Source organism: Ananas comosus, linkage group 3, assembly GCF_001540865.1.
Source record: "Ananas comosus cultivar F153 linkage group 3, ASM154086v1, whole genome shotgun sequence".
In the NCBI taxonomy this organism is placed as follows: Eukaryota; Viridiplantae; Streptophyta; class Magnoliopsida; order Poales; family Bromeliaceae; genus Ananas; species Ananas comosus.
In genome coordinates, this window is record NC_033623.1 from 15,547,676 (window position 1) to 15,568,551 (window position 20,876).

The 20,876-nt window shown below is 40.0% G+C and overlaps 2 protein-coding genes across 3 annotated transcripts; one reads left to right on the forward strand and one right to left on the reverse strand.

Annotated features, from left to right (window-relative positions):
- Nucleotides 375-3,776, forward strand: LOC109708142 (metacaspase-1). The gene is made up of 5 exons (XM_020229761.1): nt 375-939; nt 1,305-1,635; nt 1,942-2,062; nt 2,577-2,786; nt 3,418-3,776. Exons 1-5 carry the CDS (start codon nt 585-587, stop codon nt 3,475-3,477), a joined length of 1,077 nt encoding a protein of 358 aa, XP_020085350.1. The 5' UTR covers nt 375-584; the 3' UTR covers nt 3,478-3,776.
- LOC109707915 (eukaryotic translation initiation factor 4G) lies at nt 4,806-15,081 on the reverse strand. 2 transcript variants are annotated; one of them, XM_020229457.1, is made up of 10 exons: nt 14,888-15,081; nt 14,429-14,659; nt 14,172-14,311; nt 13,860-14,006; nt 13,661-13,728; nt 13,503-13,559; nt 11,721-13,184; nt 8,406-11,629; nt 6,209-6,403; nt 4,806-5,459 (listed from the first exon to the last, which is right to left on the reverse strand). In XM_020229457.1, the coding sequence occupies exons 2-10, from the start codon at nt 14,632-14,634 to the stop codon at nt 5,129-5,131; spliced, it is 5,832 nt and encodes a 1,943-aa protein (XP_020085046.1). In that variant the 5' UTR covers nt 14,635-14,659; nt 14,888-15,081; the 3' UTR covers nt 4,806-5,128. The 2 variants fall into 2 exon arrangements, with proteins under 2 accessions (XP_020085046.1, XP_020085045.1); XM_020229456.1 differs by having other exon boundaries at nt 13,860-14,009.

The window sequence follows — 20,876 nt, forward strand, 5'->3', positions numbered from 1 at the left end:
ATGTACGAATGCATGGAAAATTACTTTTCAAAAAAAGTATTTTATGAAAAATAGTATTTTCTCAAATTTAGAATTTAAACTAATAATAAAATTAAAAAGACTGAAAACAAATTTTGTTTTTAGGAGAAAAAAAAAATCCAGCCAGCTAGAAAAGTTTCTTTCTAGAATAGAATACCCATTGGGAGGAGGGCTGGCTTACACGGTCCAGTTGCTCTCTGTTAGAACCCCTCGACGGAAGGAGTCGGTCGGTACAGCTTTCGTGCCCATCAGGATCAGCAATCAGCCAATCAGCGACCTTCCTTCTCTTCTTTATTTGTGGGTCCCACTGATTCGCCCCCGCGGCCTATAAATTATAAAACGCGACCTTTCTTCCTTGCTCACCCGTATTTCGCTGGCTGTTACATTTATTGCTATCACGATACCTTGACGTACATCTACGCACCCAATCACAATTTTTTGCACCAAACACCACCCGCTCCTCTCTCTCTCTCTCTAGCGTCCCCCCGCTCCTACCCGTGCTATCGTGCGCCGTCGTACGAAAAACACCGCAGCTATCGTGCGCCGGCCGGATCCGTTGGTCCGCGATGCTGATGCTGGTGAACTGCTCCGGGTGCCGCACCCCGCTGCAGCTCCCCCCGGGCGCCCACTCCATCCGCTGCGCCCTCTGCCACGCCGTCACCCACGTCGCCGACCCCCGCGGCGCCCCCCCGCCGCCGCAGCACTCCGCCGCTCCGCCGCTCCCGCCGCCGCCGCAGGGGTCGCCGTGGGGCCCTCCGCCGCCGCCGTCCCCGCACGGGCGCAAGCGGGCGGTGATCTGCGGGATCTCGTACCGCTACTCGCGCCACGAGCTCAAGGGCTGCATCAACGACGCCAAGTGCATGCGCTACCTCCTCATCAACCGCTTCCGCTTCCCCGACTCCTCCATCATCATGCTCACCGGTCTGTTTCGCTTACGGTAACCCTGTTCATCGATCCCCCTTTTTTCCCCTTTTTTTTCTCTTCTTCTTCTTCTTCTTCTTCTTCTTCTTCTTCTTTCTTTCTTTTCGGAATTCTACGTCGAGGATTTTTTGTTTAGGGTTTGATCGGTAGTGTTTAAGTCCTCTCGATCGGTAGGGTTTCACGATTTGAGCGCCGCGCCCAGAATCGACGTCCTTCTTTTTAAAATTTCTGTTTCTTGTTTCTTTCGGATATTTAGGGTTTTTGATTAGTCGACCCACCCTTGATCGTGTTCCTCGTATTCCATAATCCTGTCTTTTTTAATTGTCGAATCAATTTTACGAGTAATTATATGATTGATCACGCAGAGGAAGAAACTGATCCATTCAAGATTCCGACCAAGCAGAATATCCGAATGGCCCTCTATTGGCTGGTTCAAGGTTGCCAGCCCGGAGACTCGTTGGTGTTTCACTACTCGGGCCATGGCTCGCAGCAAAGGTGCTACAATTCCGATGAAGTGGACGGATACGATGAAACACTTTGTCCGCTTGATTTTGAAACGCAAGGAATGATCGTAGACGATGAGATCAACGCCACCATCGTCCGTCCGCTTCCTCGTGGGGCTAGGCTTCATGCAATTATTGATGCTTGCCACAGCGGCACCGTGCTCGATTTGCCCTTCCTCTGCAGAATGAATAGGTAAATTGTGTGACCAAAATAAATTCCATTTTCCACCTCCTTCATGGTAGTGAAATATAAAAGTACGACAATACTGTGCAGTTGTATATGTATGTATTAGAGAATATGCGGACATTCGTCGCCATTTCTTCATATTAGTCGGTTATTACCATCTTAAAGTGGAGCGATGCCGCTTATGTTTGTTTCGTTGCTTACTTCTGGGCGTTCATCAATGATACCAAATGTTTGACGAATCCAAGCCGCTAGTTGTAAACATATGTTCGAAATTTAAAATGGTAGCTGATGAATGGATATTTACTGTTCCAGGAGCGGGCAGTACGCCTGGGAGGATCACCGCCCGCGGTCAGGTGTCTGGAAAGGTACGAGTGGTGGGGAAGCCATTTCATTTAGCGGCTGTGATGACGACCAAACCTCTGCTGATACCTCGGTAATCTCTGTTTCCTTAATATTCAATTACTCCAATTAAGAGCGTAGCTTAGTGCCATGGTGAGGCTTCTTCCGTTGTGCCATCTCTTGTACCTGGATAAGATCATGTTGATTCTGCATGCCGAGGACCATGCATTGCCAGGACAAATGGTGCTTGTTATGCGGAATGGAGTGATATTAGTTTTTGCAATTTTAGCAATACAGTTCTTTTCTTAGAAGTATGCATCCATAGTCAAATCTTGGTCTGGTGTTTAAAGGATAAGTCATGGAAATAACATTCAATCAGAAAGAAATGAAGGCCGATATTGTTTATGTCTTCTTATAATGAATTTCGATTGGAGTGGACAAATTTCTAGTAGTTAACAAAGATCCCTTGAGAGCAGAAATTGTTTCTTAATCTCATCATTAAATCGACACTGCTTGATCTTTTGTGCTTCGATCCTTCAACTAATTTCGTTTCACCAACACTGCTTGATCTTTCCTTCAACTAAGGTTTTGCTCTCGATTTCGAACAGGCCCTTTCGAAGATCACCTCAACAGGTGCGATGACCTTCTGCTTTATCCAAGCTATTGAAGGGGGCCATGGAATGACATATGGGAGCATACTAAATGCCATGAGATCAGCCATCCGAAACACAGGCAATGATGCGATGAGCGGAGGTGCTGTCTCTACACTCCTCACCATGCTGTTGACGGGAGGCAGTGTTGGTGGTGGGTTGGGGCAGGTGAAATTCTTGAACACGCTTTCCTAATATCAGGGTTTAGAAGTCCTTTTCTTGTGCTAAGAGCTTTTTAGGTGGTTGCGTAATTGATTACTAACAAAACCCAACATGGTGGGCCAGTTTGGATGTCAGTCAGACCATACAGTCATAATATTAGTTGCATGGGGGGGTTGTTTCTTTGGCGACTAAAACATAAAAGTAAAACTGCTGGCTTTTAATGACTCGAAAGATTGCCAATGTTTTTTCAGAATAGCTCATCCACATACGAGATGATTAGTCATATCCAGAGGATTACTTTATCCTTTCTACTCTTGGATTCGTTTCATGCCTAACTAACAATTTGTGCTCAGAGCAAACATCGAGGAGATACACCATTAGTTATTCTAGCATCTAACAGGCCCTTAAGCATTCATGTCCAGGTGCATGCTTGCATTCATTTTTAACTTCCTGTTGATCTCATGAAGTGGTAGAATTTTGTGTTTCTTCCTGTTGATCTCATGACATATAAATATACTTATCGACAGTATTATATTGTGCTTTACCTTAACTGTTGTCTCTTGTAGTCTGTTATTCTTGTATCTGCACAAACCAAATTACGGGCAGATGAAATAACATCAAAATTTTTCCCTTGCAGGAGCCGCAGCTGACTGCAAATGAACCATTTGATGTCTATGCGAAGCCATTCTCTCTTTGACGTGAAGTTTTTGCCTTCTTTCTTCCCCTGTATTTTTCTCACAGCTTTCTTTTGTCAGGTGATTCTGTAGAATTAGGATTAGCTGCCTAGATGGTTTACCAGTTGAGAGGTCGAAATATAATATTCACATATCAGCTGCATGTTTGGCTTATGAGCATTTTCCTTTATTTACTTTTCCTAGTACATTCTTTTTCGTATTTAAAAATATCTTTTGTGTTATTTTAATCTTGTTTATAGACAATGATGATATCAAATGATGATGATATAACTGAAGAGGAGGGATAGAGCTGTCTTTTAAACTTTCGTTAGCTTGCTTTCGGAGCCTTATATCAAGTGATCATCGCACGCCATGTGTTTGTTCGTTGGCATTTATTGGGAAATTTAGTGTAGCATTTGCATCTGGATAACTACCCTCGTTTTCTGATGATCGTTAGAGAGAGAGAGAGAGAGAGCAGGTTATATTTCATAAACCACGTATTGGTAAAATTTAGCAAATTTTATTTTAACACTTAAGCCTCCGTTTGGTTCAGGGTTAAGAAAAAAGTAGTTATTCCAGGGATAGAGTTAAGTTCAGAATTAAAGTGGGGTTAAAATTTTTTTGTATTTGGTTGGGGGTTGGAGTTAGTCTAGAATAATGAAAAATAGTGTTTGGTTGGAGTAGGTAGAATAAGAAGATAATGATTGATAAAGAAGGATAATGATTGATTGAAGTAGGTAGGATAAGAAAGATAGTGGGTTATTATGAATAGAAAATAGTGTTTGATTGGAGTTTGGTGGGATTAGGTGAGATTAGCTAATCCGGAGTTATCCCACCCATTTTTTGGAATGTTCGGGGATAATATGAGGGTTAAGCAGTTATTCCATTCCTTAACCTCCAACCAAACAAGGCTAAAGGTTTATGTGGCACTTCCACACATAAAAAGTAAAGTTATTTTCATACCAATAAGAACTTAAAAAAAAAAAAGAATGAAAAGAAAACAGCTGACACGACCTGCAGTGCGTGCGTGCGTCACCTACGCAACGCATTAAAAAATAATAAAAAGTCTATGCATGCTTACACCAGCGAGAACACGCCATCAGCAAAAGACACCACGTTAATGTGTATTTGTTAGAACTCACCAGGCACCTTTGAAAACCATTTTAAACCAGCTTTCCTGTGTGGATTGAATCTCCTCATTCGGCAGATTTCCAGTAACGCCGGGAATCAGATAAAGAAGGTTTTGGCCGTGAAACGAAGATTACCCTGCACTTATATCTACGCATGATGAATATATGTCATATAGTGGCATCTTAGCACCACATGCGATTGGTAACAAAATACATTACAATTTGTCACCGCAATAGCAAAGGAGAGAATATATATTATTAACTCATGATACTAGATTCCTAATTGATTAAAAAAAACAGAGCCAAAATGAGATTTCCAGCTCCCAAAACCTCTTTACCACCACTACCACAAATAAATAGGCTGCTGAACTGATACCCTACTTTCAATTTCAGTAACCTTCGGAAGAATACGAAGGCATGAGTCAATATAAAGCAACATACTATAATAACCTGAAAGGATACGAGCAAGAAAACATTTTTAAGGACCGAGTATCCTGAAGTACCTAAACATGAATATCCCACCTGATACAGATCATCTTTATCTCTAAAGAAACGCATCCAACTTCTTTGCTTTGCTCGGCTGCGGGGGTCGGAAGTCTTCCAACCGCAAACTGGAGCTCGCCCGTATCTCATTTAAGACCGAATCCCCTTTCTCTGTTCTTATGGACTCTAGGGTGCTACCAAGAACATCTGCAGCAAGTCCGATCTCTAGTAATCGCCCTGGCTCTTCCCCGCCTTCACGTATTAATCTCCCGATCTCTCTCAAGGGCACCACATTTTCTGATATTACTCTCGCAAAAATTCGTCCAAGAAACTCTGCAGCCCTTGGAGCATCGTTCACAGCATCCTCCAATGAAGATAGTACAGATTCAAACCTGTCGATTAATTAATACATAGTCAATTGCACTAGAAATCATGTTGACATTATACTACGTTGGTTGCTTGGCCCAAGCTGGAGCATTTGCAGAAATGCAATTTGAAACTCGAGTACAGTTGTTTGAAAAGGCACTAAATAAAAATTTAGTCCTTGAAAGTGGACCCAGATTTCAATCAGGTCCCCAGGCATATCAATTATAAACAATTTTGTCCCCGAGGTCTGACTCCAGTTTCAATTTCATCCTCCGAGTTGCAATGTAGTTCTTAATTCGTCCCATAAGTTTGAGCTTGATTTCCTTTTCTTCTTTCTGGTTTCAACTTCAAAAAATAAATATATAACGACTGCACTGACGTGTGTGTCCTTTTTCAGAAGGTAGTTAATATGACTTGTTTGACACACAGAACAGACTTTCAGGGGCTAAACTGTCTTACTCAAAACTATGACAAAATTGAAATTACGGTCAACTTGAGGGTAATTTCTCTCTAATGCTTTTATATAAATCCTCAACAGCTAATTGCTGCAGTAGAAGCAGAAGCTTCACATTAGAGGTTCTACTATTGCAGCCAGGAAGCTTATTTTAGCTTTCCGCTACACCAAAAGCTCCAGACATATTACAATCCAAACAACTGACTTCTGCAGCGTTCTGCTTTCTAGCATAAAGAAACTATTCAAGAATCAGGCTGAACAAGTACTGAACAATATATATGCTAGTGTTTCTTAACAAGAGTAAACCATTCTAGATCATACCCCTGTAGTAGCTGTCCTTCGCTTAATAAGCTGTCTCGAGACTTGCAAAGGTTGACGAGAAGCTTTGCCAAGAGATCCCTTTCCATATCTTTCCTTTCAAAAGAGTCAGTAATCCAAAGTGATACAGCCGAGGAATAGAAATTAGGGGCATTCAGCTCCTTCATGCACAAAGCAACCTCCGCCTCATCTTTAGCACTGCAAAAAAACCAAAAATTATATCAGCATTAAGATCACAAAAAGATCAACAATGATATCAGCAATTTCTTGGTTCATTTATAATCTATAAGAGAGATATGTAAGAGCATGAACTAGTTACTAGTTAGTATATGGTTACGAAGATAAAGAATGTGCACATGATCAGAATTTATACACAATGCCTCAAGTATGAATAAACATTTCAAGAGAAGCCCATTAATGCAAACACTTGTTGTGTGACCCTTATAGGAAGCAAAACTAAACGTAGTAACCAGAAACAGATCTGATAATTCCATTTCCTCCTTTTTTTTTTCCTTTGACTAACTTCTACTTCATATAGCAGAAGCTGCTTCTATATTTATTTCTCACATCTACTATACCATTAACCATTAACGTATCTCAAATCCCCTCAGAGCATCCTAGAATTTGGCTTCTCCTTCAAAGCTATCTCTTCTTCCTCTACTAAATGCAGATCTCAATTTCTGTTCAGGAAACTACTTCATACTAAACTTATATCTTAACATCTTAGCCCTATCACCAACAATTTTAATGTTCTTCACTTTCATTTTCCTCAGCAAAGAGCAAATATAAATTCATTGCTTGAAAGTTGAAACTAGACGACAGACAGTTGAGCCAACATCCTGCCAATTGATCAATTCTCTTCTCCTATAACTGCACAAATTAACATTCGTACCTCTTAAGGATCTGAAAAATAAGCATTTAACTGTGCATCAACTGGTTTTCCCCTCTTATTCTTTGATGTTGATTCATCTAATCATCTCTATATGAAGCATTCTCCATCAGAATGATGATGCAATTATTTATTGAGCATCAGTTACAGCCTGTTTTACCAATTTGTATTTCCAGATTGGGAAGAACTAACGTCTTTTTACAATTAGGAGCAGCGACGCGACCATCATACATCTTGGTTAACCCATGAATTGCTTAATTTGATGACCAAATTACTAACATTCACTAGTAGTCCCCCTTGGACAAACTTGAAGACATTTAAATTCAGAAAAGAGTTACCCAGAGGACACAGCCTTTTCATAAGAAAAGACTAAAATGAGATAATAAAGATAATCACAACCGTCATGATTATTCTGTTGGATTTGTTTACAAATTCTTGCTATAAGTCGCCTCAGGCAAAAGGTCAACTAGAGCCTGCAAGGCAAGTTGCGGAAGGAACCCAAGTAATTCTTCGCAGCTCAGAATTTGTGACCAGATTCTTTTGCCTCCACTCTCTCACCTCCAATTCATCATTATGCAACCATTGTTATTATGTTTTCGTTTCTCCATTCTTCCTTCACCTTTAATATTTTTGCCCTTTTTATCTTTAATTTGTTTTTGAGTCCACCTGCCTAATTCTTCTTGCTAATGCTATTGCCCCATTTTTATCCCTTCTTTCTCACATAATCTATCTTGCCAGATTACCAAACACCTTGTCATGATAGGCAGGTTTAGTACTAGTCAGGCTCACATGGGATTACTATGTGACTTGCGATCCAAAACTAAGCTGCCCTACCCACTGGCACCCTTGCTAACATGTTGCTTAACTATGTAAAACCATTTGAAAATCCCCTCACATACTAAAGGCCATATTGAAATCAACAAGAAATGTAAAATGCATTCAACCAGAAATGCAACATTGCATATCAAGAAAAGACCGATGGAAGAATGAAAGGACTCCAGTATTTCAGTATGTCCCACAAATAGGAGAAACCAAACACTCAATCTGTTAAATTCTAGGGCAGTGGTGGATCTTAAAAAAAAGGGCAGTGTGGATCTTAAAAAAAAGGGCAGTGTGATCTTAAAAAAAAAAGTTACAAGAAACAGCAGAAGAGGGATCTGAAATAACTAGTCCTATTCAATGGATAATACTAACTTTTTTTCAGAGAGTGAAAGAGAATATGATTAAATGCCACAAAGCAAGAAAAAAATTTTATGAATCTTGCAAGCATAATAAATATAAGTCATATAGGTGATGTAAATGAGAACTAACCTATAAAATTCCCGTATTGCTGATATTGTTTTTTCTTCGAGAACCTCTTTAGAGAAAGTTTTTGTTTCTGATCGCACATCGAGACTACTACTCGAAGATGCATGTCCCCGCCCAGCAGGTTGACTAGTTGCTGGGGGCCCATCAAAAGCTCGATCGGCACTTCTCAAATCCCGGCTTCCAGGAGCATTGCGATCTTGAGGACTGGGAAGCCTATCTGCCATGTATCTGCTACCAGTATCATCCCTCAAGTTATTAGATGTCCAATCAGTAACAGAACTATACCCATTAGGACCAGCTCCCATCCGTCGATTGTCACCAAATCCAGTAGAGGTGGCATTTGAAATCGTTGGCTGCCCTCTAATAGACATTCCCCTAGCCAAGCCGCCTTGAGGACCAAGTGTAAGAGAATCATCATTAATAGCCCTTTGAGGCAGAGGGAGGGACAGTGTTCTGCTTTCATACTGGTGTTGCCTATCCTCGAACCGAACATCCTGCGTCGCATATGCACGAGACTGAGAAGGTAATCCACGAATATTAGCTTGCTGCAAACCTGACGAACCCAGTGCGGAAGAGCCACGAGGACCATAATCAGGCGGTGCACCCCGCCTTGGCACCGAACTAATGACCGGACCACCACGAGCCAATCTACTTGCTTGAGCTTGTCTTTCTTGAGCCGCATCCCTGTGAACCTCCTCAATCTTCTTTGGCCCCTCAACTTTCCTTCTTTGTTGCCATTTATTTTTTCTAAGATCGATCGCATCTTTCAGCATGAACCTAACACGAGACGACAGCTTCTGATTTGTCGACATCTTCAGCATGATATCAAAATAAGCATCCATATGCTCCTTGGCTTTTGGATGGTCTATGATCTCCCCAATTGTGCTCATTAACTTGCATAGAGCCTCCACATCTTCCTCATCGGGGTTCTGATATTGACCCAACAACTTCTTGATGCATTCGTGCATGATTCTCTCAGTCAGCATCTTCTTTTTGTATAATTCTCCAATCAAACGAATATTTCCCAGCATACGCCTCCTCGCACGAAGCCTTTTCTCTTCCCGTTCCTCATTGGATTGCTTAATCTCACCTTCCTCTTCCACTTTGTTAGCTTCGGCTTGCTCTCTTTCCCCCCTTTCAAATTCCTCCTGGCACTTATTCAAAAGCAATCTTTTAAAAGTAACCTTCTCGTTGGCCTCGCTAAAATCCGGTAATGCACTTGCCAAATGGAGACAAAAATTGGCATACATCTCACAGAAAGTTGGTTCCATCAAAGCTTTGTCAAAAATCTGAGAGATGACGCCAGTAAGAGTTGCTACGTTGTCAATGTTGACTTCCTTTACTTGTAAGAAAAGTTTTTCAAAATTTTGAGGCGTTAACTTGTTAAGGATGCCTTTAAGCTGTCGTTGTTTCGCCTGTTCCTCGTCAGAGATTTTGCCCACTTCATATTTTCTCTCAGCCTTGTGCATCACCTGCAAAGGCGTCTGCGGAGAAGGTATCAGACCTCTACTAGTAGCACGCTGCCACCTGTCTGCGTCAGAATTACTACGTTGCATGCCACCCTGAGCAATCACTGATTGCATTGGCCCAGAGAGAATCCCACCAACAAACTGAGTGGGCGGCTGACCACGTGGGTTCCGTAAAACCCCATGACTAACTCCTTGGCCCGGGCGGAAACTCACTACACTGGGTCCATGGCCCATATCTAATCGAACATCACGATTAGGGCTAAAAGGGCCAGGAAATTTTGTCCACTTATCATCATCAATATTGCTAATCATACGGTGGTCACCCCGAGATGTTGGCCTATCTGTTATCCTTCCAGGACTTGGGTATGGTTCACGATTGACGATGTATGATTTCCCGGCTTGAACATTCATCAAAACATCAGCAATATCAGATCCGATCTCGAAACCAACAGGAAGATCAGTATATTGTTGTGAAAAAGTTAGTAGAAAATCCCTAGAGTACTTTTTCCGGCTAGTAGCTTCATTTCCTTCGTCATCAGGTTGGTTTTTCACTCCATTAATCGGCTTACCATGCTCTGATGCTCTCAATTTAGGGGTAGATTCAGCAGCATCTTCCCAATCATCGATTTCAGCTTTGCCTTGTCCATCCTCCTCAGTCACAGTAACTTCCTTTTCATTGTCGTCTGAAGAGGTCTGACTTGGAACCGATGCTAAAGAGCTATTAATGCTTTCTGAGGTAATAGCACTTTCATGTTTTTCCTCTGGGCCCTTGTATGCATTGTAAAGGTCAGGAGTTCCCGCAGCATCCGCTTTAGAAAGAATTTCCTTCCTCTTCTTCTTTTTTGTAGCAGTAGGCTTAGCTTTAGCCGTTTCCAAAATCGGCTTCTCCTTAGGTGATAAAACTGTGGAAACAGCATCTAGTTTCTGTGACCTCTCAGGCTTAGCTGGATCTGGAGAAGGAATAATTTCTTGGGTCTTAATGTTAAGCTCCGTCGAGCCAGAATTTAGACTCTTTTCTTTTTCAGATTCATTGGTATTGGCATCTCGAGCTGAAAGTTCTCCATTTGCAGATGGAATAGTACAGTCAGATACCGAATCAAATTCAGACAAGTCTGATTTCTCTACTTTACTAGAATCCTCCAGCAGAGAGTCATCTGCTTCATTGGAGGCATCAAACTGTAGTTTTTCATCTCTCTGTTTCAGAGCATTTTCCTTTTCAGAACTCTCAGCTTCCACGGCTTCCTGCTTTGCCAAGACTACTGGATCAAGCTCAGATGATTCATTTGTAGCAGAAACTGGATGAACTTTAGCCTTATTATAATCCTGCGATAATTCAGTAGACAAAACAGTTTTTTCACATGGCTCCTCTACTGTACTATATTGACTATATTCATTATCCAAATTGATTGACTTAGATTCCACGCCCACATGGGTCAAAGAAGTTGATATATCTGAATAAACCCTCTCTGTTGTTACTGAAGCATCTTCAACCTGGGATTTCTCCTCAGATACTATTTGAGATGAGGAAGCAGCAGATACTGACAGATTCTCAGCTTGGTCAGAAATTCCTACTTCCGAAGAAACCCGGATTTCCATAGCTGGAGAAGGCAAGATCACTGAAGAACTTACTGACACTGGAGATGCCTGAGAATTCTCAGAGGTTTTAGTCACTTGCTGAATATTTGCATCAGCCACTTTGCTGCTATCCTTGGCAGCTACTGAAGACTTAGCGCCTTCTGCAAAATCTGATACATCCGACTGCAAAACAACCATACCCACTTGTCAAATAAAAGCAAATAATATACTACAATATCAAGAAAAAATGACAATGAGAAAGCAGTTAATTTACCTGGGTTTGTTGACTAAGATTTCTAGCATCCCTTTTGCTCAGCTTCTTTTGATGATCTTTGTAAGAATCAGATCTTCGAACAGGTTCTCTCTTCTTTCCATCAGTTCCCGCTGAAGATGGTCTTGAATCTGCATCAGAGATGGCAGGAGCCGATGATGAAGAAGTTCCAGGCTGTGTTTGCTGTGTTGAACTATCCACAATTGGTATTGGAACTTTGGCCACTGATTCAGAAACTGCCTTAGGTGGTTGTACAGAAGTTTCCGGAAGAGCTTCACCATCCCTTTGCACAAGGGATTTAGTAGCATCCCCAGATGGCCTCGACATTTTAGGAGATTCCGATTTACTGCTGGGCATACTAATTGTTACTGGAGGAGCCCTCACAGTTACCTGGACTTGACTTGATAAACCAGACATTTGCAGGCCCTCCATGTTTACCCCTTCAGAGATGCCATGCAGATGGACCGGAGGCCCGGGTTTTCCACTAGACATTGGGTTCAACACGGATGGGCCCATGAAATTAATGGGCTGTGCAGATTGATTGACAGGATAACTATATCTCGGAGCCTGGGATCCAGTGGGCATCTGGCTACTCGTTAGAGGAACAGTACTAGCCGTGGGGAAGTAGATTGGCGAAGGGTTATAAGAGTTCGGCTGTAAAGGGGAGTAGAAATTCATCTGGTGAGAGGGATTAAATTGTGGAATGGGCTGAGATTGCGGGTTAACACTGGGTAGCTGCCTCTGCCCAGAAGAGACGGCATCCACAGATTCGGTTCTTTTATCGAGCTTCAGCTCTTCATGTGTATCAGGGTGGGTAATCTTCACAGTGGTCTTCCGTTGGGGTCCTGGCCCACTGAATTTCCCGGGCTGCTGTGAAGGGAACTGGGGCCCCATACCAATTCCCATATTGCCTATTTGCGGACCTAGCTGCTGACTAATCGCAGGCCCGAAGCCAAATCCTTGTCCTTGATGCATTAAAGTTTGTTGTTGCAGAGCATGAGCCTGAATACCAGAAACGAACATTTGCTGCGGTGCATTCCCCACAGACAGCGATGCCATTGACATTTGTAGCGAGCTAGGCACGACTCCCTGTGATTGGATTGGAGGAGTTGGGCCACCGAATTGGAGGGGAACATGTGGCGGCTGTTGATGTTGGTGTTGGTGTTGGTGTTGGTGTTGATGTTGGTGCTGGTGCTGGTGTTGGTGTTGGTGTTGGAAAGGCATAGGCATGGGCATTCCAGACATAGGAAGGACCGACGATTTGGGCGGAGCAACAACAGGTGCAGACTGGATGGGGACATGAACGTCCCTCTTTGTTTGGGGCGGCAGAGGATGAGACTGATTGGTGTTGGATTGATTATTGCCAGCACCGCTACCTATATCCTTTCTTGCTGGTTGCTGTTGTTGCGGTTTAGGGGCAGAAGATATTGGAATTTTAGGGATTGCCACATAGGGATCACGACGAGCCTGGAAGATTAAAAACGAAAAGAGAGAGGAAAAAAATAATAAAAATGATCATTCCTGCAGAGAGAAGTAAGATACTCCCAAAAAAAAGGAGATTAAAAAAAGCATCCCTTATGATCCAACACATGAAGCACTAACAAGTTATTCAGACTCTAAGTTCAGGCTGCAGCCCAATTTCAACCATAAATAGTAAAAGATGCAATAACAAGCACAAGGAGAAAAAAAAACATAAAAAAGTAAACCCACAAATAGAAACTATGAACCACACAGTCGATAAACATTGAGCAGTAAAAATTGTTTACAGTCGTGAAAATGACAAACCTGGTCTCGTTTCTGCTCGTCCAGATTTGGAGGAGCTGAGTTTGTCCTAGCAGGAATCTGTGAAAACAACAGTGGATTTCCCATGTTTGAAAATTTTAAGGATGTGAAAGGAAGAGCAACCTCGCTTATGTAAAAAGAAAAGGGCAAATAAGACATACTTGCATTCCGTTCATGATCCCTGGACTTATACTTCCAAACTGAAGCGTAAATGCTCTAGATGAATCCCCTGAATTCAATATCGAAATTAAGCATTAAAACCTAAATTAGCTACAATCCTAAAACTGAAAATCCAGACGACGAACCAGATTTCCACATTGAACATATTAGAAACTAAAAACAAAGAACTAAATAACGGACCTTTAGCCGGCGTCGACGGTGAAGAAGAGTCTGGAGCACCGGCAGCAGACTGGGATGGTGGAGCCTTAGGAAGCGGTCTAGGAGGGTTTCTAGGCACGGGAACGTCGACTGGTTTCGCACCAGCTGTTGCTGGTGCATCTGATGGCCCTGCTGAAACCAAACAACAACAAGACATCGATTAGTTTAACAAGAAAGAAAAGATCTTGGGGCATGGAAATTAAAAAACTGAATCCAACAGTTGAGAAAGAAGAGATTATGGCTCCGGTTTCTAAGCACTAAAAAGCACAGAAGAAGGAGAAGGGAAGTGCTTACCATGAGTAGGGGCATGGGCATGAGCGCCGTTCTGGACGGCGCCGTGGGCAGCATGGGCAATAGCAGAACCCCCATCTATGTTAGTGCTTGTGGGATTTAACCTAGGTTGGTTTCCAGGCCCATTACCTGATTTCTTGAGGCTACAAAAAGAACTCACCATATAAGTCCAAGAAACCCTAATTTTTTAAAACCCTAATTCCGAATCAATCAATCCCACTGCCAAGGAAGGAGAGGGGGGCCAAAAAAAAGGTTCGCACCTTCGGTTCGAATATAGCGCCGGCGGAACCGACGACGATGAGGAGGGCGTCGCCAAGTAGGTGTTGGAGGAGAGTGGAGGAGGAGGGGCGGATCCTCCTCCTCCGCCGACGCCGGAGAATCCCCTGTGGTGTTGGCTGGAGCCTCCCGATCGGCCGGGTTTCCGGAATCCTTCGCTCTTCTCTGCCCTAGATTGATTGAGGGACATAAATCCCAATTCTTTGCTTCCTCCTCTATACACCAAAAATATAAAAAAAAAAAAAACCAAAAAACAAAATTTAAATAAACGATCGACACATCAAACCCTAGAAACGAATAACGCCTCCCGGATCCTCGCCGAAAACCCCACCATAAACTCCCCAAAAACACAACGAAAAATCCGAATCTCGACGGTTGCGTAATGCGACGAACCTGGATTCCGCTAGAACTAGGGATCCAATCCAATCCAATCCAATCCATACCTTGTTAAAGCTTCGAAAAGGCGAAGTAAGCGGGAGCTGCAGGGGGGAAGAGAGACTAGGGTTTCCTCCCCGCCTCAGTGCGATTCGCGAGAAGATGCAATCATCAGCAGTCGCGAACAAGAGAGAAGTTAGAGAGAGAGAGAGAGAGAGAGGAGACGCAAAGGTGCGATTTTTGGAGAGAGAGAGAGAGAGAGAGAGAGAAGGGAAGGAGAGTTAGAGAAAGAAGGGGGGGGCGTGGAGGGGTATTTTCGGGAATTCACGCGGCGATGGGGGGGGGTTTGTGGGGGGTGTAAATAACAAAGTAACCCGGTAGTAGTGTTAATCGCGGTCAAATGGGATCATAATAAGCGAAGTAGGGTTTATTTTTGAGGCCGAGCGGCTTAATCGCGTTCGCGCAGTGACTCTAAATACCTACCGTGTCGCGCTTACACGTGGGCCCCACTCCTTCACCTACTAGCACTCGGAGCTTTTAAACGAACCGACCTAGTTAAATACTAATATATATACTCCTCATAAGGCCCGGCCCCTTAGACCCAATTTCTCATATTAATAAGATTATATAACAATCCATATCTATCAATATCTATATCTACATCTATATCTATACTATATATAAAAATATATAAAAATTCCGATAATAACAAACAAAATTCAAAAAAAAATAAAAAAATATTTCCTATATTTCCTACAAACGAGTATGATCACTTAATTAAAAAAATCACAAATAACAACGAACAGTTATGATTAATCTATTAAAAAATAACATTCTTATCTATCTATAAATCCAATTCTACGAACGGTTGTATTAATTAAAAATGAACGTTTCACCTAATTAAAAAAATCTCAAATAAGAACGACGGTTATGATTAATGTGTTAAAAAATAATATTCTTATCCAAAAATTTTAATTATAGTGGATCAAAATTAAATTTTAAATTTTAAAATAAATATGAATTAAATTTTGATGCTTTTTATTTAAAACACATATTTAAATTTTAGATCATTAGTGTTGGCCTAGTGGCCCTAATCTTCTATTAGATTTTGATGATAACAAATAATTACGATTATTTGACTAATCTTTTATCTTGAGCTTTGTATTTTAAATCTCTCTATATTTAAAAAGGATTCAAGATGGGCAATATTCTAACATCAAGCTTCATCACTTGAAGCTGTGTTTGCTTCCTTTGTCAAATAGACAAACCATTCTTAATTCGATTAATATTTTGCCTTATGATTAGAGTGAGAAATTTTGAGCTAAGTTTAAACTATTTATTTTATCACCTTATAGATCACTTAAACAAATTTCTAATTTGTGATTAGGTGAATAGGATTTTTAAATATTCAAAAAACTGCTCAAGTTCTGTGTTCTGTCAAATTGAAATTTCTGGATCCTATTCCGGGCGCCCTAAAGTGGATCCGCATCTTTTGAGACTTTTTAAATCCTGCATGTTTGCTGTTTGGGCGATCCAGAAACTTCTGGGCACCGTTATTTCAAATTAGGGCAATCAAGGCTATTTGACTTGACAGGTTGCATATCAGCCCAAAAAGTTCTCACAGCAGGCGGCGCGCAATCTGGGCACCTAGATTTTATGGAAGCCCAAAAATGATCTTGAAAGCGGCGCACGCAATCTGGGCTGTTTGGCAAAAAAGTCAGCACGATTTTCTAGGCGCCCACAACTTTTGACGGCTCGAATCCAGAGAAAAACGGCGCATGTCAGAAAAGTTGTCCCTCGAGATCTGGGCGCTCACAATTTCTGACGGCCCAAATCCAGAGAAAGCGGCGCGTGTCAGAAAAGCTGTTCCTCGTGTTCTGTGCGCCCACAACTTTTGACGGCCCGAACATACAAAGTCAAGAAAAGCGACGCACGTGGTCCGACAAGCAGCTGGCGTGCACAACTTCTGAGCGCCCGAAAACATGTTTAGGGCGCCCGAATGTACAACCGACAGAAGCTACCCGAGGCTATAAATAGATGGTATTGAGGCCTCTCTTTGCAGCAACTTGATAATTCATTTGAGCTTAAAAACTTCAGTGATCTTAATACTCTTAGCTCTCAATTCTCTTTCTAAACTTGAGTGAAATTTGTAGTGAGATTTAATCTTGTAAAAAGAGAGAAAAGTAAAGTCTTGAAGCTTGAAGAAGAAGGTTTTGGTGTGAAGGCTTGGTGCTTGCCCGTAAAAGCATCATCTAGTGGAGATCTAACATTCTCGAGTGTTGAGAAGTTGGCGGGGACGTAGACAAAGTGTCGAACCTCGAAACAAATTGATCGTATGCTTTTCAAGTTTGCATTTCTTTTATTTCCATCGGATTTTTGATTTGCTTGATTATTTGGATTTTTATTTTAGAAACCTAATTCACCCCCCCTCTTAGGTTGTCATTTTGATCCTCAATTAGAAATGAAAAAATATATAAAAATATTTAATGCATATAAAAAAAATATAGAATATTACAAATACTTTCTAATAAAATATAAAATGTACAAATTATAAATTTTTAAATAAATATAATGTGCAAATTTATATTTATTAAAATAAATTAATTGTTATGTGCATTTGCACGTACACTCAACTAGTTACTGTAAATAAGTGATAAAGTAATAACTGCATAGTTATATTTATTATGGTAACAAGTAAGGATGATTAATATTTGTTTCAAAGTTTATGATAATTCATCTAAATTTCCATTGAGCTAGACTGGTGTACTATCTGTACTACCAAGTTATGTTTCAATGATACGATTTTCAAATCGACGATCAGCTCCGTTAGACTTCATCTACACTATTAAAAGTATTTAAAAACTAAATTTTATAATTTTTCAACATCATTTACTTATCAAATGAATAGTCTAAAAAAAAGGCTAGAAATAAAAATCTCATAAAAAATGATGATAAAAGACTTAAATTTAAGATCAGAGATACTGATCTTACTCTAAATAGTAAAAAAAAAAAATTCTATATAAACTTCATCAGATTTGAATTGTTTTACACTGTTAAATTCACGAACGCATCACATCGATCATTAAAATTATCAATTTTGAGATTTTTTGATCGCTAGCCAAATGATGTCGAAAAATTATAAAATCTAGTTTTCAAATACTTTTAATAGTGTAGATCAAATCAAATGAAACCGATCGTCGATTTGAAAACTATATTATTAAAAACAACTTGATAGCACAGAGGCCTCCGTGTTACCGATAGTATACCAGCCTAGCTCCACACACACATATATCTAAAATAGTACTACACTATCATCTGAGAATCTACTAGTGCAATTGGTATTAACATTAATTTCTTGGGCGTTCCATTCTTCTTATTTATGAACTACTGCTTTTCTATAAATGAGCTTTGTAATTACAGAAATATAAATAGTGCTTAAAATTGAACTACTAAAATAGATTTGTAGATTCTTTAACGACTCAATTCAGATGACATTTCTCTGGAAGTTTCAACTGAGTCAAGCAATCCATTTTCATTCCCAAGCTTGCATGCTCCATTTTAACCGGCCGTATGTATAAATCAGTTTAATTGTTCATAGGACTACTTTTTAAAAAAAAGAAAAAAGAAAAAAAAAATGTTTAATTGGTCCTTTCGTGGAGGCCCAATATGCTATTGGGCCTCGGAACAAAACCTACAGTTTATCGACCAACAAAAATAATTCTCACCAAAGAAACGCGAGTTATAAAAAACTTATTAATGTCCGGTACATAAGATCTCAAGTTCAAAATTTAGTTAATTTATATTTTGAGTTACATTTATTTTTTTTTGATAAAGAATGACGAAACAAATAGCATATTATCATTCTCTCTCGTAAAAAAATTAAAATAAATTTATTTTTAATTTATTTTTCTTTTTTTTGGCACTCTTCCTCTTAAAACAGCCAAGGGAGAGGTTGAAACAAGAAAAGAAGAAAATGACACGTCAGTAAAAGATGTTTTCTTGATGTGTTTTAGGTTCAGGTGCCCAACCAAATTGGAACTGTTTAAAGTAAAATATTTCCCATGAAAGTATAAGATGATAGGGAAACTTTTATGTCGAATTAATGCTAACGACATTGATGGGTGGTGGACAAGATATTGTAGGATCCTTTTTTGGGTTTTCTTAGGTAGTAAGTAGGTGGGTCAATGGTCCACATTTGGGTTCGATGATCTGAACTCTATTCTAATATATCATTTTCTTTTTTGACCTTAATTTTTTTTTTTTAGAGTTTCAATAAATAACACCTGATACAATAAAAATAAAAACTTTATAACAAGTTTAGTTAGTCATATTGAAAGCTTAATAACATTTTGCTTACACGAGTTGTAGCTATTGTTTTTGGATGTTGAAAAGGAAAGAGAGTTCTTCAATGTCCCAATCCAATAAATCACTAGTTCGAATCGGTTTACACAAAGCTCCTCTTTCTTTAACCGAAAAAAGGGAGAAAAAAAAAAAACACAAACATAAAAGCATCCATTAACACAAAGTAAAAGGGTGCAATGAAAAAGCTCGAAAATTAGGAACTCTCCACACAAAAAAAAAAAAAAGAAAAAAAAGAAAAAAAAAGTGGGGTGGGGTGGCATGTGGTGTGGTGTGGTGTGAGACACGTCTCATCAGAGGTACACTTANGTAACAAAAAAAAAAAAAAAAGAAAAAAAAGAAAAAAAAAGTGGGGTGGGGTGGCATGTGGTGTGGTGTGGTGTGAGACACGTCTCATCAGAGGTACACTTAACTCTCTTCAAACATTTGTTTCGATTTAGGAAGTGCGAGGGGTTTGCATCAATGTGACACCTGTGGTCCGTGGGCCTCAGAACGCGAGAGAGAGAGAAAGAGAGAAGCAAGCTATTTATGGACCGGGTTCACCATGTCACCGTAGACCGCGAAAGTTATGTAACTTCCATTCCATTGCCTTTTTAAATCATCATCATCATCACCCCCTACTAAATTCGATCTTTAATATGATAATAATATAATAAAAAAATATTAATGTGCTGGCATATATGACAAGAGACTTTCAATTACTTTACATATGCGTTTTTTATAATGACAATATTACCAGATATCTAAAATATTTTGTATATAATTTTTTTTTTTTAATTTAAGGGGCAAAATTGAATGATTTATGAGTGAGATGGCAGATCGGGTCTACACAATAATTTCTCCCCATGCGAAGGAAACGAAGGAAAATGAAAAAAATATTTTTATGGATTCGATTCGATGGGACGCTCCAACAAAAAGGATTCCCCATTGACGAACCCACCCAGATGGGATTATATGTTGTTTGGAAATTCTCCCAAGCACCACATCTCCCCCCCCTTCTCTCTCTCTCTTCTTTTTTCTTATTTTTTTTTTATTTTTTATTTTAATTTTTTTTGTAAAAGAGAGGACTTTGGCTTAGTTTGGTAACGCTATTAAATAAAATAAAGTTGAGAAAAAATATATGGAAATATACTTTTGCGTTCTCCAATAGGACCGTAGAAAATTCTCCGATTAATCGCAATATTACGTACAGAAACACAATCTCTCCTCAATTCCAAGCAAAGCCTTCGTAGGCTCGGCCAAATTCCAAATATATTTCCTTTTATGATATGAAGCCACAATGATACGGGGACTCGATCCCGGGTCTACAGGTTGGCACTCGTCGTACCTAACGACCATGCACGTAGGTGGTTGGGTTTACACCTTTTCTTAAGAGAAAGCGAGAACACACGTGTAAAAGTACAAAAAGTTTACTTAGCTTTTCATGTGATTTGGCCTGCACCTATTTAACCAGCAAAAACCACTAACCAATTTGTAAACCGAACTCTGTTGTATAGATTTTAATAAAAAGTTATTATTTTACGCTTCTTTCTAAAATTTAAACTAATTACTTATTTTAATGTGAAAATTATCTAAAATATACTAACAAAATTAAAAATACCGTTAACCGAGTCAAACTAAAATTTTGAAAGATTGAGTATCTAAATCTAAATGCCAACACCTCAGATAAGTTCCCTAAAGTTTTACCTTTCCTCAATG